This window comes from Balaenoptera ricei, chromosome 12 (assembly GCF_028023285.1).
Source record: "Balaenoptera ricei isolate mBalRic1 chromosome 12, mBalRic1.hap2, whole genome shotgun sequence".
Taxonomy (NCBI): domain Eukaryota; kingdom Metazoa; phylum Chordata; class Mammalia; order Artiodactyla; family Balaenopteridae; genus Balaenoptera; species Balaenoptera ricei.
Genome location: NC_082650.1, coordinates 14,349,726 through 14,376,576, shown reverse-complemented (window position 1 = coordinate 14,376,576; position 26,851 = coordinate 14,349,726). Strand labels below are relative to the sequence as shown.

At 38.4% G+C, this 26,851-nt stretch overlaps 1 protein-coding gene across 1 annotated transcript in view; it reads right to left on the bottom strand.

Annotated features, from left to right (window-relative positions):
* The window catches only part of SYNE1 (spectrin repeat containing nuclear envelope protein 1), a 443,997-nt gene that overhangs the window by 123,115 nt on the left and 294,031 nt on the right, over positions 1-26,851 (bottom strand). Inside the window, exons 95-102 of the mRNA XM_059940974.1 lie at positions 25,135-25,308; positions 22,326-22,517; positions 13,735-13,866; positions 12,687-12,796; positions 7,234-7,390; positions 4,182-4,313; positions 3,826-3,981; positions 3,036-3,245 (exon numbers count right to left, since the gene is read on the bottom strand). Of these exons, the coding sequence (XP_059796957.1) occupies positions 3,036-3,245; positions 3,826-3,981; positions 4,182-4,313; positions 7,234-7,390; positions 12,687-12,796; positions 13,735-13,866; positions 22,326-22,517; positions 25,135-25,308 (1,263 nt within the window). The remainder of the gene's footprint in view (positions 1-3,035; positions 3,246-3,825; positions 3,982-4,181; positions 4,314-7,233; positions 7,391-12,686; positions 12,797-13,734; positions 13,867-22,325; positions 22,518-25,134; positions 25,309-26,851) is intronic.

Sequence of the window (26,851 nt, the reverse complement as noted above, 5' to 3'; positions counted from 1 at the left end):
ACCCAAACCAATCTGCAAGCCTAGTTGCAGACTAAATGAGAAATGATAAGAACAGCACTGGAAAAACGATGCCAGAAACAAGGGTTCTGCTTATGAGTTATGATAATGCTTGTGTCATTCAGCTGTGTTCAGGGTAAGGCCACGTGGGCCATTAGAACCATGATACATTTATCTGTTTATATGCATAAGAAAAGATGTTCCCATTCATTTGAACAGATTCAAAAGAAATAAAGTCCTTATTACCCACATGTATTTAGAAAAACATTAGTTTCGTTAATCTAAACGAGTAGATAAGTATAAATAACATGGGTTAGAAATGAAGAGGGTGTATGTATTTCCTGTATATCATCTTTACATTTTTAATAGCACATTTTCTATATTAATCATATTCTACTCCAGGTAATAGAGACCAGAGTTCACATTTCTAGAAGCTGCACTAATTACTAGAAGAGACTAGCCAAGAAGAAAGTAAAGCAGAGAATATGACTGATTTAAAAATTACTAAATAAAAGACTTTAAGAGGTGCTTATAACCATATAGATGTTGATATTTTCTTAAGAATGAAAATCCAAAGGCTTTAACCATTTCTTAATACCACACTTGTGATACAGCAGGGTATTTAAGGTATCTACTACTACACACATAACAGACATCACAATTTTTTTCTTACAGTTACTGGAATTAACTTGTAGGGCATAAAGAGGTGGGCTTCTAGCTGTTTGAGAAACAGGAAGTTTCAAGTTCTAAAATCATTTGTGTTGCCTTGCTCATTCAATAAGAAATTCTTTCATTTTTTACTTTTTAAATAACTTAAAATATTCAACTATAAAAATGTCTAGGAAATTTATTTGGGTTTAAGTCTATGAATAAAAGTTTTAAAAATACAGAATAGGTGATAATTAACTTGTGATTCCATGTAGATAACATACTTCTACATAACATCTACCCATTTTCCAGATTGTCTGTTGGGTACAGGATAACGTTAGCGTCTGGCAAAAGTTAATACTCAAAAGTTAACTGGAAAATGAAGGCTACCATTCCAATAAGCACTGAGCACTGATAGTATACCAGGTGCTCAGTGCAAAGTAAAATAAAATGGTTTGTGACTTGACTTTTAATTACATTAACATCAGAACTCCTTCTCTCAATTAAATTGGAGCACAGACATTTTGAAATGTCAGTTTTTGTTTGTGAGTCGGCCACCAACAAGTAGAAACTTGTTGGCAGAAGAAAAATAGAGAACATGATTGAAAGAGAATTTCAAGATTACTTGTTCTTCTCTTGATCCTCTACCCAAAATAAGTTCCAGAGTATTCATGTTTAGTTCAGTTTTTACTCTGACTGGCTATGATTACCAATAACAATTTAAAAGTACCAAAGACACTAGCATAGAGAACGCAATTTGAAAAAGGGAAACATGCCTCCTAGTGATACACCCATTTGCACTTTTAACCCACCTCAATTCATGGCCAATTGACTAGAATGCTATTAAAACTCAGTGTGTTATTTTATGCAAGAGGAATTTTAGAGTAATGAAACAAGTTTCCATAAGTTGCACAACAGTTTAGCTGATTTTAGACATAGTATGTACAGATGTACATGCAATCAGATCTTGCATTCAAGACAAAATACCCAAATAATCAACCCCAGGTTTTCTAACTGAAAGGGAAATGCTCTTTCCTCTCTGTGTACTACACAGCACAACAGATACAAATGCAAATATCCAATGCAGGTCATTCTTCTAAGCCACAGACTTGTGACTATTCACCAGAGTATTTTAATTCAACCCGATATCCTTGCCCAGCCAGTGATACTGCTAGCGACCCAGTCTTGCCCCTTGGTCCATGGCACTGCTCCCATCTGTCTTTTCTGTCAGCCAATGCCCCCCAGATGCTCACGTCAGAGTCCCTGGAGTTCCTCAGCAGTGCCCCTTTCTCTTGTTGCCCAGATCCAAACAGATGCTCCCCTATTGATTCTGCCTTCCAAATATATCTTGACTAGGTCTACTTTTCTCCAACTCCCCCACCATCATCCTAACAATATAAAATATACAAACATTCTTTGAGTCAAATCCTGGCTCTAGTTCTCGATGGTTAAATAAACTTGGAGAAATAATTTAACTTTTCCATTGGTTTTAGATTCTATATCTATTATTATAAATACTACTATTAACTGCAGCAACAGTAACAAAACTTGCTGAGTGCTTACTATGTTTCAGACACTGTTTAAAGTATTTTAAACATTTTAACTCATTTTATCCTCACAAAGCCCTAAAAGGTAGTTACTGTGGGCATGATTTAATAGTTGAGGATACTTAGGTCAGAGAAGCAGCTAAGGTTATACAGCAGTAGGTGATAAAATCATAATATTATTATTATGTCAATAATATATGTGAAGATTTCTTGTGAATAGAGAAATGATACACAAATGTTTGTGATAATTTTAGTTTATAGTTTTAAGAATGTAAACTACTGGAAGGCAATGATAATCTGTCCCTCTAGACGAATATCTAGAAAATTCCACATTTCCTGGCTAGTGGTACGTTTATTTGACACTTTACAGTATTTTTTTGGAAATCAAACTTTTACATCAACCCCTTGGCCCTAATTACATGTATTACATGAATCTGTTTTATAAATCTTCTGTGTTTGCTACAAATAAAATTCAATTAGAATGTAAGTATTCCCAAAGGAAGCTTTTTATTACTTCCTGCATGTTTCTTTGGTCTAATGTTTTAAACTCCAGTTTTATCAACTGGAAATTATCATTATAATATGCCATATATATGAGCTTCACTGGTTGAATTTAAAGTTCTATTCAGCCCTAAGTTTGGTTGGCTGATTTTCTCAACCTTCCATTTCTAGGCGCATAAAACTTTGTTTTCTATTCCTTGAGTTCAACCCCCTTGTTTTTCTGTAATGTTCTTGCTCTTCGTACCTTTGAAAAAAAAGGTAGGTCTATATCATACCTCAATAAGATCCTGTTTATCGTTGAAGGTAGCAGGAAGATGGTGAAACATCTCGATAATGTCTTACCTGGAAATTTAGTATTTGCTGAAGTCTTTCCTTCATCTGATGACATCGTTGATTTACTACTGAGTCTAGCAAAGATAACCTGCCCAAAAGACAACCCAAAGTGTCTTCAATAACATCTCGGTTATCACCATTCTCTGGAAAGGCTTGGGAAAACAAGTTCTTGTTCTTATCCATTTCTTCAGACATTTCCTTAATATCTTTGGCAAGAGTCTGGGGTTGATAAGAAAGTGCATTTCAATGTTTAGATCCATGAATTCATATACAAATCGAGTCATTTCCTCATAGGAAGTCCACTATATCTCTCATGCTGCTCAGTGATAATTACATCTAAGGCAAGTTGGACCACTTCTTACACTTCTATAAATATTAGGCAAGTTACTGTTATTTTCCTCAGAAACTTTACATCATTTGCTAATACTAATATAAAATATTTGGTGAAAAGATGAGCTTTCTAAAGTGCCATTTAGAAATGCATAATTATTATTTTTAGTCTGTGTTTCATATGTGGAAGCTTGCAATATACAACAGGGTTCCTACAGAGTTCTCAGTTTTTTCCACCTCCTACATACACAAGACAAAGAATAAAAATCCAAACATAAATATCTTTGATAGCTTTTTATATTTAGGCAATTCTTTTCTGCATTATGCTGCTTGGAAATACACCTCATTTGTCCCTTATTAGAACTGTTTTATGCTTGACCTTCTTTATACATAACATTCATTATCCAATGTCAGCATTTCAAGTGCCGTGTAATGTCATACCCTCACAGACATGGGCTGCCAAACCTACCTCTTGGTTAAAGAGGCAAGTTTCCGCCTCTGCTGGTAAAAGTGCTGTGGCAGCATATAAACGTTCCTCCACATCATCCAGCCAAGTAGAGGTAGCCGAGACCCCATCGTATAATTTCTGCTCCAAGTCAGTGTTCTGCCTCTTTGTCCCTCCACCCTGAGAAAAAAAGGAAGGAACAAAGGATTAATTACAGTGTTTTGAGAAATCAAAGAAAAATACCAGGATGAGATGCTGGGGTCCAGTGGCTCTGCCTTTCCGGGCTAATCACTAGCGCTGGGTCTCAACAGCTCACGCCCAGGGGTGGAGCAACCCGCTGGGATCCCAGATCCACAAGCAGACCAAGCGCACCACCCTACCTGGGCTGAAACCTCCTCCAAGGCCTGGTTCAATCCATCCAGCAAAGACGTCACTGCGGATTTATCCTGGGCCTGTCCGTCCCCTTTGTACAGTGGCATGCCAGACAGGAGCCGATTTGGCCTGCTGTAAAGCTGCAGGCAGACAGGAGAGTTTATTTAGGACCAGATGTACTCTATCCAGGTGTTCTCATTTAGAAATGAACACTGAAACAGATGCTGGAAAAACTGTGTTTATGGAAACCTCTGCTGGAGAAAAACAACCTTACAACACACCATGTCCAATAAACATGATGACCAGATTCAGCAATGGCAACGTTTCCCTGATGGACCAAGAAAAAAAGAAAGAGAGAAAAGAAAATAGTGGAAAAAACACGCCTGAATTCTTATCATAGCCTTCCTCTCAACTTAATCTTGGTTTTAGCACGACCCATGATGAAATAATTCAGCCGAAATACCAGAACTAGACTGATCCCTTGGCTTTCGTGATTCCTTTACTTCCCCCCTAAACTCTTTTAGGCAAACACAACGTCTCCCCAGTAAGGGCTATGATATGGCCCAGCACTCAAACGTTTTAATGATGTTTCTGATCTCACTCAGTGTCCTGTAATTGTTTAGAATACCTCATGTTCCCCTTACTTTTCAGGCTGATTAACTCATTATCCTCTAAACATGCCAGGCTCATTCCCCATTGTGGTTGCACTGCTCACCACCCAGCATCTCTTTATAATCCACTGCCTTAAATTCCACACCTCTTCTAGCCACTTTCCACTTTTTTTTTTTTTACTTTCGTTTCCTTTTTAATTCCTGCTAATGGAGCCTCCCCAGCTGCTTAATTTTTCAGAAATGTCTAAAGTATTTCCTTAGTTGGGTTACAGGTTCCGAGGAGCAGGAGCCATATCTCATCCTGAGGCCAGGTGTTCTGCACAGAGATGCTAAATACAGTGGAAGCGAACAAAGAAACATTGCTCTGAAAGACTGATGCCTTTTGACCTAATGAACTTGAGGCAAAAAAAAAAAAAAAAAAAAAGTGCCTGTTTTTACACTTGAGATTAGTTAAGTATATCATCCAGGGTACAAAACTGTCAGTAAGGTAACATGAAAAAGGAGGGACTTTGGAGTTAAACAAACCTGCATCCCCATCTCAGTTCTGCCTCTTCTTAGTCACAAGACCCTGAGAAATTATCTAATCTCTCCAAGACTTAGCTGACTGATCTACGAAGGGAGATAATGTCAACCTCACCACAGCATTGTTATGTGAACACCTAGAACACAAAATATGGTCCTAATAGATCATTCCCTTTCTTTTTGGAAACTCATAGCCAGACTACTTCTTCCTGTACTTTCCTCTCACCTCTCCACACCAAAGGGAAGAAAGTGCTGACAGGGCAGCTCTCTGAGATGAGAGCGGGTATGGAGGAGACGTCCAGGTCAGTGATGCTGGATGGGTGACTCATGCAAGTGTTCAGGCGGAACGGACAAGAGGCAGAATGAGGGGTCGGGCGTTTCACGAATGAAGAACAGTAAGTAAGCGTGGGGCGCGACTAGAAATATCCCAGGTTTATCTGACTTAGGATACTCAGAAAAGGCTGCGGTCCACCATTTAGGGCTGTAAATACCCCTTATAGACAAAGGGAAATCCTATAACATGGATAGTGCTGTTCGGAAGTCCAGGAGATCTACATCAGAAATCAAGAACTCAAGCTACGAGTCTGAGGAATGTTTGATCAGGGGTGTGAAGAAGGATTCATTCAAACACAGGTAGGAGGTCCATGCAAAAGGTATAAGGGTCCTGTGTGCCAGGGTGGAGTATGATTTTGAGACAACCGCCTCTGGAAAGGGAGGGCTTTCTATTCTCCAGGGCCAGAGCTGGTGATGTTCCTGTGGACAGTGGCAAAGAAGGCCCTGGCCAGGGAGCGAGAAAGTGTGAATGCCACAAGATGCTGTAAAAGGAGACAGAGACGAATGGCTCTGTACGACTTACGCACGGCTCTCAGCAGATGGGGGACAGGCTCTGACCTTTAGACATCCCCCTTTCAGGTGATCCTGGCAAGGTGTACCTCCCCTACAGTGCCCGCTCTGTCAGCTCCTGCCTTTCCCTCCTCAGATGCTCTGTAATTATCGATACCCTTTCTCTTCTGGGGTCAGCCTCTCCCAGCTCCTAAGCTGGTCCGAAGCAGAGCAGTGAAAACAGCAGCTTCCCCAGATCCACAGTGAAGGTCTTAGAACTTGCTCTGATGATACCACCGTGGTGGGACGGCCAGAGCAGGGCTGACCCAGGGCCTGGGCTGGGCTTCTATCTCCAGCATCCTGCTGGACCACAGCTGTGCTGAGCATCACAGGCTTCCCTGACTAGCTCTTAAGGGGTGAATCCCTCTGACTCTTTGCTGTTCTCAGGCTTCTGCTTAGGGTGAACTCATAGCTATTATCTATCTGGAACCTTTGGTTGCTCTATTTAATTCCACTGGATTCGGCTTGCTTGTTGGAACCAAGTCCAACATCACAAGTACCCACCCATCTTGGGAACCAGCGTGCAGATGGGCCAGTGACCACTGTAACTGACCCCTGAATTCCCCTCCCTTTAGCCCCACTGAGGTCCCAGTGTGTTTCCCAGTAAGATCTTCTGAAACGATTAAATACTGGAAGTAGCAATAGAAAATAAGATAACTTGATAACTTACTGACAAATTTGTAGCTTTTTTTTTTTGGCCTGGATGTGTATATCCTTAATTTGCATCCTTAATTTTCAAAGTTGTGGGAAAAATGGGGGGGCCCATTTGAAATTTAATGGTTTACGCTAATGAGTCATCAGATATTAATCTTCTCTGAGGAAAACAGTATCTAGAAGTCAACTAAATTTCCACATATAAATATATAATTATAAAGGGATACGTGAAACAGGCTTGTTAAGAAGAGTGTAGGATAAGTAATTTGTTTTATGTCTTATTTTGGAATTGATAATGAAATACAGGTTGTTGCACAGTTATATTCATTCCCATAGCATAAGCTGTACATCTTTTATATTAGTTAATATGTAAAAGCAAAATGTTCGATACCACTTGCTCTTGTTCCTGTTGCAGAACATTCTGAAGCAGTTTCTGCTTGGTACTAAATTCTTGATGGAGGCTTTCCCATTTCATTCTCATCTGGTCTTCAGCAGGTGACTTCTCCCCTTCCATCCCCAACTCCTGGGATAACACATCAGGTTTTTCGCTATTAGAAGAATAAATAATCTAAGTTTACAATGTGTGTAAAAAGGCAATAAGTTCTAGGTCATTTATTATGTGTACTAGATCTGGCTTCTAAAATTGGAACCAGATTATTTCAGTCATTAGCTTATACTTTATAAATTAAAATAGAAAACTTGAGACTAAGAGTAAAGCGAGTATATTCTTACTCATATAATTGAACCATGAGCACAATAATTAAAAAAATACACTGAAAATAGCTCAGCATTAAAGATAAAAATAATTGTAACTTTTAGAACCAGAAAGTAGACGATAAGACTTGTATCCTGGGCTTCCCTGGTGGCGCAGTGGTTGAGAATCCGCCTGCCAATGCAGGGGACACGGGTTCGAGCCCTGGTCTGGGAAGATCCCACATGCCGCGGAGCAACTGGGCCTGTGAGCCACAACTACTGAGCCTGAGCGTCTGGAGCCTCTGCTCCGCAACAAGAGAGGCCGCGATAGTGAGAGGCCCGCACACCGCGATGAAGAGTGGCCCCCACTCGCCACAACTGGAGAAAGCCCTCACACAGAAACGAAGTCCCAACACGGCCAAAAATAATAAAAAAAAAAATAATAATTAAAAAAAAAAAAAAAGAAAGACTTGTATCCTTTGACAAATAGCCCACAAACTAATTCAAAAGCCCTAAAAATGCTGCCTAGTCTACTGAGAGTTTTCACCCTGAGTCCAAGGAAAATACCACAGGACAGGTTTCAGGACAGGGAATAGGAGTACAGAATGTGGAAGGGTCATCCTTAAAGAGAGGCATAAGGTAGCATCTGAGACTATGGCTCTGCGGGTGAGACAGATCTGGGCTCCCTGTTCCAGCACGTTAGATTTGTGACTTTGAGGTAGTCACTTCACTTCTCAGAGCCTCAATTTCCTCATCTTTATTTTTTTAATTTTTTATCCTTTTGGCTGTGCCATGCGGCATGTGGGATCTTAGTTCACTGACCAGGGATCGAACCCCCGCCCCCCTGCATTAGAAGCGTAGAGTCTTAACCATTGGATCGCCAGGGAAGTCCAACCTTCTCATCTTTAAAATGAAGATAGTACCTATCTTGCAGAAGTATGAGAATTAAATTTAGAGAAGATATGCATAATGCCTATGACCCTATCTGGTAAAAAACAGCCACTCAATCAATGGGGCCTAATGATAATGGTAATGGCAATGATAAGAATCTGGGGGACCCAAGTTCCAATAGGTCCCAGTTTGTCAGGGGTTTTGAAGTCCTAACTAGAACCATGTCAGCCGAAAGCCGTACTAGATAGCCATTACTATTACTTTGATGGAAACTTTTGCTCAAGTGAAGAAAAAAAAATAACCAGTTCATTGGCAGAATAATACTATATACTACCCCAAAGCCAATTCTTTTCAGAATGAGTATTGAATACAATATAGTTTCTTTAGGTAGGTCTGTTGAAGTAAACCTTAAAAAATTATCTATAAGGCTATGATGCAGGACTTCTACTTCTAGGATATAAGAGAATCTTTCTCACCTGCACACTTAAAGACATGTAAGAGGTTAAGTTCAACAATGCTAGTAATAGCAAAAAACCAAAAAAAAATGGCAACAATATAAAGGCCTATCAATAAGAAAATGGGTAAGTTGTTATTGTTACAAGTTAAAATACTGTTAAGCAGTTAAAATGAAAAAACTAGATCTATATGTATCAACGTGGATTGATCTAAAAAAGTAATGCTGAGTGAAAAAATATCAAAATAAAATTGATACCTCTAATTTTGTTTGTTATATTAGTCTCTGGATTTTTCTGCCTTTTTTTTTTTTCCTTTGGCCTCATCCCACGGCTTGTAGGATCTTAGTTCCCTGACCAGGGATCAAACCTGGGCCCTCGGCAGTGAGAGTGCAGAGTCCTAACCACTGGACTGCCAAGGAATTACCTAAGGATTTTTCTGCTTTTTAAAAAGCATTTTAAATAAAAAACAAGTTTTAAAATTCTTCTGAAATTAAAGTTCTTTATTGTGCTGTTTTTTGGGGTGGTGAACTGCAGTGCATCACTTTTAATTCATTTATGTTTGCATAACAATTTAGTATAAAACCTGGGGATATTTGGGAATTCCCTGGCAGTCCAGTGGTTAGGACTCTGCTTTCAGTGCAAAGGGCTTGGGTGCAATCCCTGGTCAGGGAACTAAGATCCCGCAAGCCGTGTGGCCAAAAAAGGAAAAAAAAAACCCTCCTGGGGATATTTAATATCTATGTATTATTATGTTTAAGCATTGACACATATATAATGCCACCAGCAAATTAGTCTTAAATAAGAACACAGCCTTTCGTTTCCCATAGAAAATATTCTTCTTTTCCTTTGATATTTATATCAATTAATTTCCAGTTGAGTTTCCTTAGTGATCTTGGAAGGACTCCTCCATCAATTCTCTCGTACGCCACATAGTACTTATTCTTTATTTATGAAATTTGTAGCCATGAAGCAAACCATGCCCATCCCACAGGGATTTTCTGACATAAACCAATTCACACTTGATAGTCTTAGAAAATCAGCTAACATGTTGAAGGCTGAATATATAAAGTTTTTCCCTAGCAATGGTCTTCTGTTCTTTTAAAGATATATACATATATATTTTTTTTGACTTCTGGATATTGTTTAATTTATGGCTGTTTGTTTGCTTGGTATATTTACCTAAAGGCTTGAAAGGCATGGCTGCTCTGTCATCAACTAGATTTAAAGGAGATTTTTCTAAAGATTTTGTACAAAAATTAAATAATTTATAAGTATTTGGAGTAAATGTTCTACAGAAAGCCAGTACTGCACTGCAAATTTCTCTTTAAAATATTTTTTATATTTGAACGAGGAATTTATAGCTGTTTGTCTTCCATTTGGCTCCTTTCCAAAGCTAAAGGCCAAGGAAAGAAAAGAAAATCATGGCAAGAAAGTTGCAGAATATTCCTACGGCTGCTTTTCGTGACTCTACATACGATGAGGAGGCAATGTGTGGATGGGTTCTTGGTAAAAACAGAGTTTGGCAAAAATATTCAGAAAACTATGAGGGATGAATAAACATCTTAGAAGAACTGGAAAAAGAAAAGAAAATGCAAAGTGAAGGCAAGTCTCTACTCAGAGTCGAAATAGCGTTCCTCGTTTTAGATTTATACAGACACAGGTTTATGGCCTTATCAGCACTTTTAAGCCTGAGGACAACAGGGACTTTTAAAACCCCATTATATTTTAACACAATTTGTACAGTATTAGGGTTATTTTAATGGAATTCCTGACCGTAGATGTTATAATAGTATTCATTCCTATTCTTTTAAATTGATATTTATTAGTTGTATCAATATTCTTACTGCTTTTTGTTTTGTTTTTCTTTCCTTGAATATCTTCCTGTTTCTTATATGTATATACATATATAGTCAACACGCATGTTATATGTCAGCAACTTTATGTCAAACTGAATAAACTTTAAAAAAAAAAAAAAAAAGGAAAAGAAAAATCTCCAAATCTACCCTTGCCAAACTTACTTTTGATCATCCACATCTACTCTGGTTCTTACTCATACATATACTATACATTCAATTTTATATCACATTTTTTACTTAGGACCACATATACATTTTCTGATATTGTTACATAGTTTTTTGTTAAGATTATATAGGTATAAAATTTTTCTTAGGCCTTTTTTTTTTTTTTTTTTACTAATGGGCATTTCTGTCTTTTTAATTATTTGGTATTATAAATAATATCAAAAGTCATCTTTATACCATGTATTTCCTCCAAACAAACGTTCAGAAATGAAAACATTGGAGGCCATGGAGTTAAAGCTCTTTGACACATGATGGTTGTCAAAGGATGCTGCTGAGTTTCAACTGTTAGCATTGCATGAACACAGAGGTTTCGCTGAAACTTTTTTTTTCTAACGTTTTAGATTTTAAAGATACTTCTCCTATATATCCTTTCAGTTGACATCCACAATGTTCACAGCACAGCCCTTCTGTGATGATGGTAGTCAATTATTATTCTAATTCTATTGATAAGCAAACAAGGTCTCAGAGTTGAGTTACTTTTCCATGGTGACAAATACAGAACGGGAATAAAACCCAGACCTGCCTCAAAATACAGGGACACTTCCACTCTTCTTCAGTTTATTTTCCTTCCTACTTTTTAAACCAGAATCTTCAACCTGAAAATTCTCCACTTTCCTTAATTTTTCTTCAACACTTTACTTTCCTGTGTAAAAGACTTTCAGTCTCTACTCCAAACCAGGACTCAAAGCTCAATGACTTTATATACAGAAACTGTAGAAACAGATCATCAAGAAAACTCAAGATACTTAGAAGGCACGTACATTTATTTTTCAGAATGATATTAGGGGAAGATTAGCTCTGGTAGGGAAAATGTTTTGCAGTTAGATATAATTATTCAGTCAGAAACATCATGAATCTAATTTTATAATGCATTTCTTATTTGATTTTAAAAATGAACTTAGCATCTTCTATAGACAGAAATGCTAAGCGTAGTGGAAAGAGGGCAAGCAAGTTAGCCATTATAATTACTAGCTATACTCATGCTACACAACGAAATGTTCAAAATGCAGGTAAATTTAACATCATAAAGTGAAAACAAAATGATTAAATTTTTGCAGATGTTCAAAATAAAATTTTGAGTGAGATGTTTACATTTCTTCAAATGTCAGGAAAACAGCGACAAGAAGAGAATGGTAAGCTGTCATCAGAGAAATGTAAATCAAAACCACAATTAGGTATCACCTCACACCTGTCAGAATGGCTATCATCAAAAAGACCACAAATAACAAATGTTGGCAAAGATGTGAAGAAAAGGGAACTGTTGTACACTGTTGGTGGGAATGTAAATTGGTGCAGTCACTGTGGAAAACAGTATGGAGGTTCCTCAAAAAACTAAAAATAAAACTGCCATAAGATCCAGCAATTCCACTCCTGGGTATATATTTGAAGAAAATAAAAACTCTAATTCGAAAAGATACATGCACCCCAATGTTCATGGCAGCATTATTCACAGTAGCCAAGATATGGAAGCAACCTAAGTGTCCATCAACAGATGAATGGATAAAGAAGATGTGGTACATATATACAATGGAATATTACTCAGCCATAAAAAAGAATGAAAAATTTTCCACTTGCAACAACATGGATAGACCTGGAGGGTATTATGCTTAGTGAAATAAGTCAGACAGAGGAAGACAAATACTGTATGATATCACTTAAACATGGAATCTAAAAAAATAAAACAAACTAGTGAATTAAAAAAAAAAAGAATGAAAGAAACCTACCCAACACCACCAGAGGTCTCTGCAGCTGAGTGTTGGGTTAGAATTTCCTCTCCAAGACTGGCTACTGACTGGAGGAGGCTCTTCTGCTCTGCTAATTCCTGTTCCAACTCCTGCTCAAGGAAAAGGACAAATAAAAACATCTTTGTTACTTTACGATTATTGTCTACAATCACAGCTCTACGTCTAGAAAATTCTCAGAGAACTTTGGTAGTAAGTTTTTAAGTTTGCACATTACATAAAAGGTGTGGTTTAGGTAACTGTTCAGACATGTCTCCAAGTCTTCTGTAGCTTTCTTTGGCTTTGATAAAAGATAATCTCTGAATAATCTTGAAAAAAAAACAATCAATGAGAAAAGAAAATTTTGCTGGGCAATAGTGCCCTCAAGTGGTACAAAATGCACTTTCACTTTTCAAAAATTGATAACTGCCTTGTTCTAACTGAAAGAGATCCTTGAGAGCAAGAGCTCTCTTCAATTTCCCACTCACTTGATAAATTGGATCATCAATGGACTCAGTTTTACTTTTTCATTATTTATAATAAATGTCTCTACTCTTTGATAAAATATTTTAATATGCCCTATCCATAAAGTTAAGATATCAATGAGCAATCCTTCTCAAAGCTCATTTGTTTCACCTGGCAGTAATCTGCAATCCTATTTTGTGATGGTATCTACTTGAGAGCTGAAAGCAAATTTCATTTCTTTTAAAAACATGTAACTCAGACATTTACCAATTCTCAGAGGCCTTTCTGAGGTTTTCATTATTTATAATAGAGGCAAGACTAGAAATAGAGGGCAGATCATAACTGAGTAACACTGTTTTAAAACTAAGCACAAGCTTTTCTTAGAGAACTGACTTTAAAATGACCAATCATTCCAGTGGTCACAAGTAAGTACATGGAAAGGAAACAGCCAGGTCCTGCTTCTGTCCAAAGAGAAGATAAAGGGGCATTCTATCTTTAGTACAGAAGGAACTTGTCCTTCTAAAACATTTCTCTCAAGGTGTCTGTTTGGTCTATCTGCAGGCGAGAAGGTCAGGAAGTGCGTTACTTTTTGTTGCTGGAGGCTGCTCTGTCGCTGTTGGGTCCACGCGGTCCGAGCTTGAGCCAGCCATTCCTGAACGCCGGGGCTCTGAGTGGCAGCTAGGTCAGCATCGCTCTCCTCCTTCTCCTGGGCTGTCCCCTGCTTTAAACGAGGCAGAAATCAAGAGTCATACTACCCACTGGAAGACCTTAACCAAAACAGAGTGACGGCTCCTTTTTAGTGTGGTCTGAATAATGGTACCAAAGTGGCTCCATTTGGACATGAGACCACATTAAAAAAAAAAAAAATGGTAACACAAAACCCACCGAATTTATGGCATTTGCAGGAGGGAGAACAATAAATAGATGATTATACTAAAAAATACTTGAGGGGGAAAAACTGTCCTTTAGAGGCTAGGATTTTAAGCTGACTGATGTGGTCACCACATATTATTCTGGGATTTTTTCCATGAGAATATAACTCTAGATCTTATTTCCTTTACTATCACCACCAGGACTAGACTCCACTGCCATCTGTTGCCACTCTGGCTTTGACAAAGTATGGCTAAAGGAGAAAGCCAACGTAATTACTTATTACCCGGGCAGGAGTTTATTCTTCCTGCTAGACTATCCTGACGGAATTTAACAGGCCCTAAAATACGGTGTATCAGAATGGAACTAGTTCTGAATGAGTGCCTTTCTACTCCCATATATTTATATGTCAAAGGATAAATTACACCATTTCGGTATGACTCATTTACTAGATACGTATCAGCACCCACTGTGTGTCAGGCACTGTTTTGGGCATTGGGTGGTATTCAGCTCAGAAGCCAGACAAGGGCCCTGCTGCGGAGACAGACAATAAACAAACAAGATAAAGTGGGATGGTGATAAGAGCTACAAAGAATGTGAAACTAGATAATGGGATGGAAAGCGAAGGGGAAGGGTTTCTTAGGCTGGGCAGGAAGGCGTCTTCAGAGCTGACAACGTGTGTGGAGTGCTGGCAAAGATTAGGGGAGGGGCCTCCAGGCCTAGGGAACCGCTGGAGCAAAGGCTGTAGGGGAAAGAAACTTAGCATCTCGGAAAGAGCAGAGACAGGGCAAGCGTGGCTGGAGCGAGGGGAGGGGCCGGGCCAGGCGCAGAGAAAGGGAACATTCTTTAGGCTGCTTGCACGGAAGAGTCATCCTGCCGAGCTGCTGCTGTCCCGGCCTTTGGCTCTTCTCTGCCGAATCTGACCACGGAATGGGGTCCAGCCGCCCCAGCTCAGCCCTCCTGACTGCCCACAAAGACCCTTCTCTTCCTCTTATTTTCAGAATTGTACACTAACTCTTACAGAGAAATAGATGGCGGCTGTTTCCCCTCTGTCTTACTCAATAGAATCTCATAATTAAACTGTAAAATGTTCCAGATCGTGAACTTGGCAACAGTGGTATCCGTGCTTGAAGTGCAGTGAAGGAAACAGTGAAACCTACAGGTACTATTTATATTTCATCCTTTCCAGATTCTGAGCCACCTTAGCTCACAGGTACTTGCTTTCCTTTAAGATGATCCAGCTCCCCAGGAAAAGAATGTGGTTTAGGTAGAACAACTGGCGTGCCACTGGCCTAAAACATGTTATTTGCATTTCGCAGGACCTTCGGGTGGCTAGTGACACCCAGGTCAGTATGTTCCCCGCCCTCCCAGGAATGCCTCTTCCAGAGAAGCAGTGATTTTCCTGAAGGTGGGAGGTTTGGGGTGGTCCGGCATTCCTCCAGGACTGAAGGCCACACATTTCTGCATAAAGCAGTCTCCCCCATCTGAGAACACTCCATCTACCCAGAATAAGCTCTGAGAGATCCTGGCTTTTCCAGGCAAGGAGGAAACAGCAGGTCAAAACGGACCTGTAGAGAATGACCCCAAAGAAGTCAGTGTAACAGGTTGAAAGCTGTCCCTAGTCAAAGCCCCAGTGACAAAACAGTGGCCATGGCCCTGACCTGCTAACTCTCTTTTGTGGGCTCCAGCCACTTCCTCTATGCTTTGCCCTTCAGTAAAGGTTTGTTTTCAGAACCCAGCCTGAAGACTCCCGTGGAAACTCCTCAGGGCACCAGCTCACCCTTCTCTGCAGGTAACTATAGTCTGACTGAGAGCTCTGATTTCAAATTCCTCACACTGGGGAAAAATGCCAATTGTACTTGGAAAAATAACAATTGAAATCTTAGGTCTTAAGGACAACTTAAACACTTTTACATGCACAGACACATCTCAGATTCTAAGACAAAATCTAAGAAGGGGACTCATATTTGATTAATTGAATCCACAGCTTTAGAAAAAAGGAAATTATGCAGCATCAAAAACAGATGCCTAGTATGCATTTTCTCTGTGGTCAGGTTTGGTTTTTCAGTTAGCCAATTTTTCTCTGGCTGATTTCATCATTTTGAAACATCAGTCTTGGACCACAGGAAGCAAAAAATGATTAAGAATCTGTTCGAATTTCTTTTCCTTTCCCCTTGGGATACGAAGGCATTGACAGAAGGAATAAAACAATCGTAATTACAGTATCTGAGGTCTGATAACAGTTTTCTGACCTATCTAGGGAATAGGAAATAAGGTGGATTACATAGCCCCACCCAGGCGGGACCCAAAGGGGTCCCGCCTGGGTGGGGCTATGTGAGCTGTTTATTTTGGAAATACTAGAAGAGTAACCATTTTTGCCAGGAACATTCCTTGGAACATTAGTGAGGATTAGAGAATGCTAAACATTAAATAAAACACTTATTTATAAAGCATTTCATTATTTATATAGGGTGAACTCTGTTCCTTAGATGAATGATAATGTGTGAAAATGATTTAAACTTATTACAAAGAAAGACATCATGTAACTCAAGAGATGTTATTATATGCCTGTGTCATATAGAGAAGGAAACTATTTTGGGGTGGGGTGGGGAGAACTAAATGGATTATTCACTGATATGCCTAGAAGTCCAATTAGTTAAAAAGAATGGCCATAAGACATATGACCATTTTACAGATAACTAGCACTGAGGAATTATGTGCTTATGGTCACACATGATTTAGGAAGGTATTCCAGCTCTCCTGAATTATGCAAACCCAACTTCACTGACGTCCACATTCAATGGAAGTTTTTTTTTCCCCCAGTTAACGTTAGTTAATTTTAGATCAACTCCGAATTCTTTACACGCGGGTAAATAATCCTTTTCCCGGCAATAATAATGTAAACAGGACTCTTTTTATACCTGCAGTTGGAAAAATAATCTCCTCAACAGCTCTGATTGTATTTAGAAAATTAATATTTTATATCCTGGGAACTCATAAGACGAAAAGATGATGGTATTTATAGATACTTTAAAACAAACGACCAATTTCAGTGCAAACACTGCCACATTTTTCTGTAGTTACACTTCACACAGCAGTATCCCCAGGGAAGCTAACACTTGCGGGCAGTCAGAACTTTAGTCAATGTGAAGAATCCCTGCGGCCATGGGCGGGCAGGATCTGCTGGGTGTGGGCACCAGCCCTACCAGTCTCAGACCAGGCCTTGGAGCATGTCAGGAGTTTTTCCTCCCAAAGAATGTGGTCTGCAAACAGTTGCTGTTATTATTATACTGAGACTGGAGCACTTCCTGTTAAGTGCTACTTGCATGAAAATCCTCAGCATTTTTTAAAAAAAGTTAAACACTACTATGATCCCTATTTTACAGATCAGAAAACATCAGTGAGACAAATTTTGGGAAGTTCAAGAATCTTGCCCCAGAGTCACCTGCTCAGTAACTGGTGGCGCCAGGCTGGGGAGACTTCAGAGCAGCAGTTCCAAAGTGACAGCTCGAGAACCAAGCCTGGCTTCTGGATATGCTTTGTTTGGCACACAAATTATTTTAAAATTTTAGAATAAAATGTCAATGTTTTAAAATTGGAAATTTTTAGATATAAATATGCTTTCTCTGGAAGATCTAGCAATGCTTCCTGTAAATTCTGGAGCTGAGTAACAACTGGTTCTTTGACAGGCGACCAGCTTGCCTAGGTCCTGACTGGGTCAGCTTCACTCATTTATATTCCCTTCCCAGGCCCTGAGGCCTTGCAACTGTGCCAGCACCCCTTCCCCTCTTTAACCTCTAGATGTGCCTGTGTATTAGGCTGGCCCTTCCCTTCCTACCTCCTATGCCTGTAGGCATAGGGCACAACTGGAGACTGATAAATGATAACTATCCCAGAGATGAAACCTTGAAGTCCTTCCCTTTGTTTTGGTTTCTTAAAGTTCATTCACACACCAACAATGGGGGAAAAATGAGGGGGAAAAAAAAAGCATTACGCGTTAGATTGACAATATCTTTTATAAAACTAAGTGAACTGTGGTATACTCTCCCAGTTAGAAAATCCTTCTAGTTTTGTTCAACTTTAATACTTTCAACATTTTACTTTTTGCTTTAATTCATAAAGTCAGATTGCATGTGCATTTTAAAGTATGTGAATTTAACGTGAAAAGTTGCATTTTGTCTTTATTGGCATTTATTTATCTAATAGTGAGTTCAAATATTTTTTCATATGTTCATTGGCCATTTGTATTTCTTTTCTTTTGAATCACCTCTTCGTATTTTTTGTTTATATTTCTATTAGGTGACCTTTTCTTATTTTTTTATTGATTTACAATAAGATTTCTGGAAATTAAGGGAATTAATTCCTGGTCATGTGAATTGCATAGTTTCTTCCATATTTGTCCATGTCATTTAATTTGGTTAATATTTTCTTGGTCATACAGAACTTTCTCATTTCTATGTAGTAATTTTAAAGAAAGTAAAATTCTGGGTTTTGGGCATACTGGCAAAGGTCCTTCCCATCCTAAGATTTTTTTTTTTAAAATACCCATACATCCAGAACGTTTTAGATTTAGTTTTTACATTAAATATTTGATCCACCTGTGATGCACTTTTTTCTGTAAAGAGTGGGATAGGGAATCTAGTTTATCATATTTCAAGTGGTTTGCCTATTACTTTATTTATTTATTCATTTTAATTTTATTTATTTATTTATCTATTTTTGGCTGCGTTGGGTCTTTGTTGCTGCACGCGGGCTTTCTCTAGTTGTGGCGAGCGGGGGCTACTCTTCGTTGCGGTGCGCGGGCTTCTCATTGCAGTGGCTTCTCTTGTTGCGCAGCACGGGCTCTAGGCGCACGGGCTTCATTAGTTGCGGCGCACGGGCTTAATTGCTCTGCGGCACGTGGGATCTTCCCAGGCCAGGGCTTGAACCCATGTTCCCTGCATTGGCAGTTGGTTTCTTAAACACTGCGCCACCAGGGAAGTCCCCTATTACTTTTTTATTATTTACACAGTGAATCATATTTTAAACAGTGACTTGAAATGCCACCTTAAACATTTATCTAATGCCCTTGTATACTGGGATCTCTTTTGGGAATATTTATTCTAATTTTTTGTTCATCCATTTATTGTGCCAGTACTAATTATTGTAATATTGTATTTTAATATATAAGAATAATTAACCCCTCATAACTCTTTACTGTCAGAATTTTACAGTTTTTTTCAGGTTTATTTTATTCCAGGTAAACCTGGTATCATTTTGTCACATTTCAAAAATATACAGTTAGTATTTTAGTTGTGAATAACTTAAATTTATGTTTTAGTAGAGGAAAATTTGACATCTTTAAGATACTGTATTCCTATCTAAAAATAAAGTTTCTCTCTATTTTTTCAGTTTTTTTTTGGTATCACTCGGGTTTTAAAATGTTGAGATTTCAAATACTTTACATTTTGTTCATGTTATAGATGGAAAATTATTGTATATTATTTCACTAACTTTTTATTTATACAGGAAAGTTATGGATTCTCTATTTCATCTTTTTAATAAGCCAGTCTCCTTACTAAATTCTTCCATTGCTTCTAATAGTTTTCTGTTGACTAGGCTTGATGTTCCAGATCATATAATCATGTGATTAGCAAAGAACTGAAAATACGTAGTTTAGTCCAAAAAAATTTATTACACTGAGAAAGCAGAAGCAATCGCAGTGAATGTTCATTAAGCTCCCACTACAATATTTGTGCCATATCCCCTGCCAGCATCTGTACTCAAATACAGATGTTTCCCTCCCTCCTGATACCGGTTCCAAGACCACTCCCTCCCCTTTGATCCCATCTTCTCCCTTCTAACAAGAAGACTGTTGTGGCAATCTCACTTCTTTTTTTATCAATTTTCCCTCTACTGAGTTGTTTCCATCTCCCTGTAAACATGTCATTATTCTTTGATCTTAAAATGGAACAAATTTTTCCTAACTTACTTCTTATAGTTTATTCCATTCCTCTGTTCCTCTTTATAGTGAAACTCCTGAGTTTCCTGCACGCTTCCTCTCCAACTCCCTTCTCCATTCTCACTTTCATTTCAGAGGGTTTTTTGCCTCCACTATTTCACTGAAAAAGCTGTGGTTGGGGTCACAGAAGACCTGCACGTTGCTAAATCCAGTGGTCAGTTCTCAGTCCTCATTTTAACTCACTTACCCTCAAGTGTCTCCCAGGAACCCAAATCTCAGTTTTCTTCCCACCTCAATGCTGTTTCCTTTTTGGGCTCCTCCACATTTTCCAAACTTTTCACACTGGAGCATCCCAGCACTTGGTGCTCTTTATCTCTCCTCACACCCTTGGTGAACTCATGGAGTCTCAAGCCTTTGAGGACCATCTAGAGGCCGCTGATTCGGTCTAGGTCTGTCTCTTGAATTCCAACCACTGCTTAACGTTGAGGACGCATCTCAAACCTAACCTGTCCCTAATGAAACCATTGACCCAACTAGCCCTCCTTCCCCCAGTTCTCTTCCTCAGAGTTATCCACAATCTAATAAGTCCTCATCACTTCTAACCTCCTAACTGGTCTCTCAGCTTCCACCCTGGTCCCCTACAGCAGTTATAATTTGATCTTGTCACTCCTTTGTCCCCCGACACTCCAATGGCTTCTCAATTCCCCCAGCATAAAAAGCCAAAGCTCATATGATGCCTACAAGGTCCTTTGCACCCTGGGCCCCTGTTACCTGTCTGACCTCTCTCGTCTTGCTCACTCCACTCCAGCCGTTGGGCATATTGAACAGAGCAGGTAGGAGCCCACCTGGGAGCCTTTGCCCTTGCTTCCCCCTGAGCCTGGAACTCTATCCTCCCATGTCCACATGGCTCACTCCTTCAAACCTAACGTAACCAAAGACCATTCCTTAGTGTTATCCCATTATTATTGGAAGGCTTCCTTGGCCACCCTGTTTAAAACTGCAAATCCGCCCAGCCTTGCCTTTATCTACCTGCCTTATGGGTATTTCACCTATAGCTCTTATCATCTTCTAACTTAGCATATAATAATGTACCTTAATTTTATATTCTATCTGTCTCTCCCAAACATAATCCCTTGAAGATGGAATATATAGATATACAGATACAGATAGATGTTGCCCATGCTCTTTCACTCTATCACATAGAATAGTGGCTGGCACATAGTAGTTTCTCAATAAACTTTTGCTTAGTTTTTGTTTTTTTTTATTTTGGCCGCACTGCACGGCTCACGGGATCTTAGTTTCCTGACCAGGGATTGAACCCAGGCACTCAGCAGTGAAAGCACAGAGTCCTAACTACTGGACCACCAGAGAATTCCCACACAGTTGCTTAATTTTTGTGTAAGATAATAATAATAATAATTCTAATTTGTATAGATTAAAAAAGAACAAAATCAAAATATTAGACAATAATAGTATACAAGGTGCATGGGAAGAAATCTGAGTGAATGTGTTCTAAGTTTCTTGTATTGATCTGGAAGCAGATTAAGATATTAACTTAGAATTTATTAGGTATGCATGATTAAAAAGTAGAGGAAAAAAACAAAGAAAAGCATTCAACCACTTATAAGCAAAGGTTGAAAAGGAGAAAGAAGAATAGAAAGAACAGGACAAAAACGGAAAACAAAAAATAAGAATAAAAGTTCAAACATATCAATAATCACAATAAATTTAAATGGACTAAACCTGCCCTTCAAAAGTCAGAGGTTTTCTGACTACATATGTTTAAAACCAACAAAATATAGCTAAGTGTTCTTTATAAGAAACAAATCTCAAATATAAGGACCCAGAAAGGGTGAAATCAAAGGAAAATTAAAAGACATGCGAGGCAAATATTACCCAAAAATAGCTCTAGTCGTCTAAAACAAAAATCACTATTAGGGAACGTTAAGGTCATTACATGATAGTAAAAAGGTTCAATTCACCTGTAGTATATGACAAGTCTGAAGTTGTGGGTGCTAAATAAAAGAGTCTATCTGAAAAGTAGAATATAGGAGAAATAAGGGAGAAATATAAGAGTGTCATAGGATATCTTAATCCATGACCTATGTTTAAATATTTTTTAAAATGATGTACTTGATAGATTTTGGTAATTATTTTCATTTTCTTTTCTTTTCCTATGCTGCAATTTTCAGGTGTCTGCATTCAAATATTTCTTACAAAACCTATTTGAAAACCTATGCCAGACTGTGCAAAGCAGGTATGTACATAAGTACGTATCATTCCCCAGCTGTCCCCTTTATGTGTCCCGTACTCAGAGGCCAGACCAGCCACATGCAGAGATGCAGCGTCCACGGCTGCAGCCTCACCTGGATGTGGAGCTGCTTGTCGTGCAGCGCTCTCTGCAGCTCCAGGAGGCTCCCCTTGAGGGTCCTCAGCTTCACCGACAGCTGCTCCGCCTCTTCCTTTGTGTGAGCCTTGCCCTCCAGCAGCAGGTTTTCACTGTGGACTGAGAGCTCCGATAAGGCCACTACTTTCTGTTCTATTTCCACCAGCATGTTCTGGAACAACAGAAATAAGGCTGAAATTCACAAACCCTGCCAGTCTCTGCAAAGACTGTGTCTCACAGCAAAACCCAACACTTTACTAGTCTTTCACCAAAAGATCATGCCTCCAGGTTTGTTTGTTTTTTTACCTAGTTTTCTTACAAACTTCAAGAGTGGTACGTAGATTTTAAAACTTCTTTGAGCTTCCTAATTTTTCTCTTATTTAAGATTAGATATTATATAATGAAAAACATATGGAAAGCACATTTTATATAGCCAACAGGTAAGTAGAAAAGACCATTCCTTAGTGTTATCCCATTATTATGATTATTTTACTATTTTAGTGTTAGACTGTTACGCTTGTGGCTAATAATAGTAAAGACATCACATGATGAGCCCTTTTTGTGTCAATTTAAAGAGGACTCTCTCTTTCAAAACATTTTTCTTTGCGTTGACTTTTTTCCCAGACTGATGCTTTTTTTACTTGATTTTTATTATTTTTGTCTTTTATATAACGTATTTTTAACCTCACATTTCTGAAAGTTTTCCTAAGAATTTTACTTTCACTTTCTGTGGCAACTCTCTAGTGCTGCAAGGTTTTCTTCTAAAATGGAGGCTAAATCCAGAAAAGAAGCGAAAATAGTCTCCCCTCTTCCAAAGTACTATTTAAAACAAAAACCAAAAAAGAAAAACAACTAAAAAAATCAAGCAAAACAAATAACCATATTATTTTCTACAAAAACTGTTCTGTTTTTATATTCCTTAACTCTGAACTCTTTGAAATGCACTTTCTAATTTATACTCAATTATACATTAATAAGAAAAGATATTTTATTTCCCTGTACAAAATCAGAATTACTACCATCAACTTCTAGGACTAAAAGTATGATCCTAAAACCTAGAACTAAGTGGGAAAGTGAAATACTTCATGAAGTGGGGCTTAAAGGATGATTTCCTGAGGATTACTTTTGTGGAGCTAATATCATTCTGTGTAGGACTGTCTTTTCCATTAGGCACAGCTGACACAGTGCTGAGAGCCCATAACACTTCTGGGGACACCAGAAAATGTCTTAATTTTAGGTTCTTTTAAAATCAGAAGAAAAAAATGAAGATAATAACAATTAATATATAATGATACCACCCCAGGTTATATTAGTCTCTGTACCAAAGCAATTGTAAAATCAAATATAATTTTTAGTATTTTTATAGAGGAAGAGGCCCATGGAAGCAAAGTACCTAGGGCCCCAAAAGTCATAATGGGGCCCTAATTCCATGTGATAGCCACACTTATAATTATACAACTGGCTTAAAGGCTTGAATGAATTGACTGAGGAACTGTTGTGTACCTGTGTGATTCCACATGCTTCGAGTTTTAAAAAATACCATTTCAATACTTTGCAAAAGTCCTGAAATATATTATCTCAACCATGGACTTTATGCATAACTATAAAAATAGAGACATCCAAAAGGGAGAGATGGGAGTAATGACGAAACATAATTTTGAAATACTAGTGCATGGGTAATTTCGAGTGCTAGAAGGGAACGCTAAAAATACATGTCTCTTCAGAAAAGGAACTTCAGAAAAAATGATAGAAAGAATAGAAAACACTTGCACATGGCTCTCTACTCTCCACCATCAAGGCAGCCATGCTTCGAATACACATAAAGAAGAATTTGTCCAAAGAATTTAAAAATCCAAATTATAATAATTAATATGACAAAAAAATCTCAAATCATAAAAGGGATGACCAGAATGACATACAAAGTATTAAGAAAAGAAGTGGCATTCATAATTAATGGCTTGTGCATATTTCCTCCGATTCCGAATGGGAGAAATATGAAGTTGTGCATATGGATATTTAACCTTGTAGATTAGGCCAGGTTTTCTAGAGACTTGCTAGTTAGTTAAATGAAAGCACTTTTAAAACATACTTCACCCATGTGTAAAGTCTACTATGCTGATAATCTTTGAAATTCTATGATTGGTACATGGGAGTTTATCATCTATTCTCTATGCTTATACATGTGCTTGGAAGTTTCCATAATAAAGAGGCAAGAAAATAATCTTACAGTAAAAACCTTGATGCCATTACCCCTTACCTTAATTTCTAGAGACCTCACATCGAGGAAGGAAATTCTCTCCTCCAGAAGACAACCTTCCCATGTTCAATCTGTCTGCCTATAACTAACAATTTTGCCAAGTTTTCCACATAATATTTCTGAATTAGAACCAAAACTGCAACAGGCCACCTACAGACATCTCCTGTTGTGTTTATCCACAGTCCGATTCACTGATACTAATTCTTCTCGTTGGGTACTTATATTCCTTATTAGCCACCAAAATAGATACCATAAGTGTTTTGGCATCTATAGTCTTTAAGAATGGTCCTTCAGGAAGCTGAAAATGTTCTAAAGAGTAGATACCCTTGGTAAAATTTTTCAAAAGACTAAGTCCAAGCCTGGATTTCATTTAAGCTTTTATAAGGTATTGTTTTTCTACTCTCTAAGTATATAAAGTATATGGGTTGTGAAAAATCATACAACCATACCAAGTTTTGTTACCATTATGTTTTCTGTAGTTAAAAAATGTGCCTTGTGATGTTGGCATATTCCTTCAAGAACATCTTTGTACCTGGCAGTCCACCAGCTGGGCCTCCATGTCCATGGGCTCCTTGGGTGACCCCAGGGCAATGTCCAGAGTGGCCTTAGTGCTCAAGAGCCAATGGTCCAGCTCATCGGCTTCACAGCGATACCTCTGCAGGGCCTGTTCCTGTCTCTGTTCCTCCAGCTGATCATTTAACTTCTCCTAATGAATTAAGCAGAATGGAACCTAAATCACTCTAAGGTAAAATCATTAGGATTCAACACAGTAGAGCAATGGTTCTCAGGCCTGAGTGCACATCAGAATCACCTGTGAAACTTAAAAAACAAAAACAAAACAACCCATGTTTAGGCCACATCACAGACTAGTAAATGAGAATTTGGGGAGGTGAGCCTCAAGATTAGTATTTTATAAAAACTCCTACAATTACTCTTTTTTTAAAAAAATTAATTAATTAATTTATATTTTTGGCTGCACTGGGTCCACGTTGTTGCACGCAGGCTTTCTCTAGTTGCCGCGAGCGGGGGCTACTCTTCGTTGTGGTGCGCGGGCTTCTCATTGCGGTGGTTCCTCTTTGTTGTGGAGCATGGGCTCTAGGCATGCGGGCTTCAGTAGTTGTGGCACGTGGGCTCAGTAGTTGTGGCTCATGGGCTCTAGAGCTCAGGCTCAGTAGTTGCAGCGCACAGGCTTAGTTGCTCTGCGGCATGTGGGATCTTCCTGGACAAGGGATCGAACCCGTGTCCCCTGCATTGGCAGGTGGATTCTTAACTGCTGCGCCACCAGGGAAGTCCCTAAAAACTCCTACAATGATTCTAACATGTGCCTAGAGTTAAACGTTCTTAAATAACACATCTACAGGACAAGGCAGATAATATGAATGATAGAAACTGGTCAAGGATTAGAACAAACCAATGGCATAAGACAGTGGGTAACTTGGCTTCAATGTCCGGGAAACTGTAGGAAGTAGTGGGGTCTATGGAAAACTGAAGAACATATCTGGTCCACCTAAAAGGGCAGCACCATGTAGTTTCAGGCAACTGATCCCCTACAGGAAAGGGTGGTCCAGTGTTATTAGTTTCTTGAGCAAAGGCAAAAATTCAAAAATTTTGGTCAGATCTCTGAGGATGTTTTAATGATGGCAAATAATTCATATTTTTAAAAAAATCCAGGCCAATCACTTTATTTCAGAATTCCACAAGGGTTTCATAGAGTGACTGGGGACAGTATTAATGAATTAAGAAGTTAATCCTTAAGATACTCTAAGTACTTTACTTTAAAAATTATTTTATTAATAATCTATTATGTTTTTAATTAAAATTTTTATTAAATTGTTTAAAAGAGAGATTAAATAGAGCAGACACGTTGATTTAAAATTTCTCCAAAACCAGAAAATATATGAATACCTAGTCTGACTAATTTTATAACAGGTAAAACTAGAAACAGCCTACATACCCAAAAATAGGGGGACAGTTAATTGAATTATGGTATAATCAGCAGCTAAATAAAATAAGTGTATATAATAAATAATTATTTGCCAGAGAAGCTGCTAGACCCTAGAGATTCAAGGACACAGACACTTTAAATTATAGGATCAACAATATGAACATCGTATATGTTTAGGGCCAGGAATGATAAGAGAAAAACAACAATAAAAAAGGAAAATAACTTATTTTTTAACACATCTGCTACCGTGACTAAAATTTCTCTCTCTATTAAATAATATTAAAGTTAAGTAACATGAGAACCA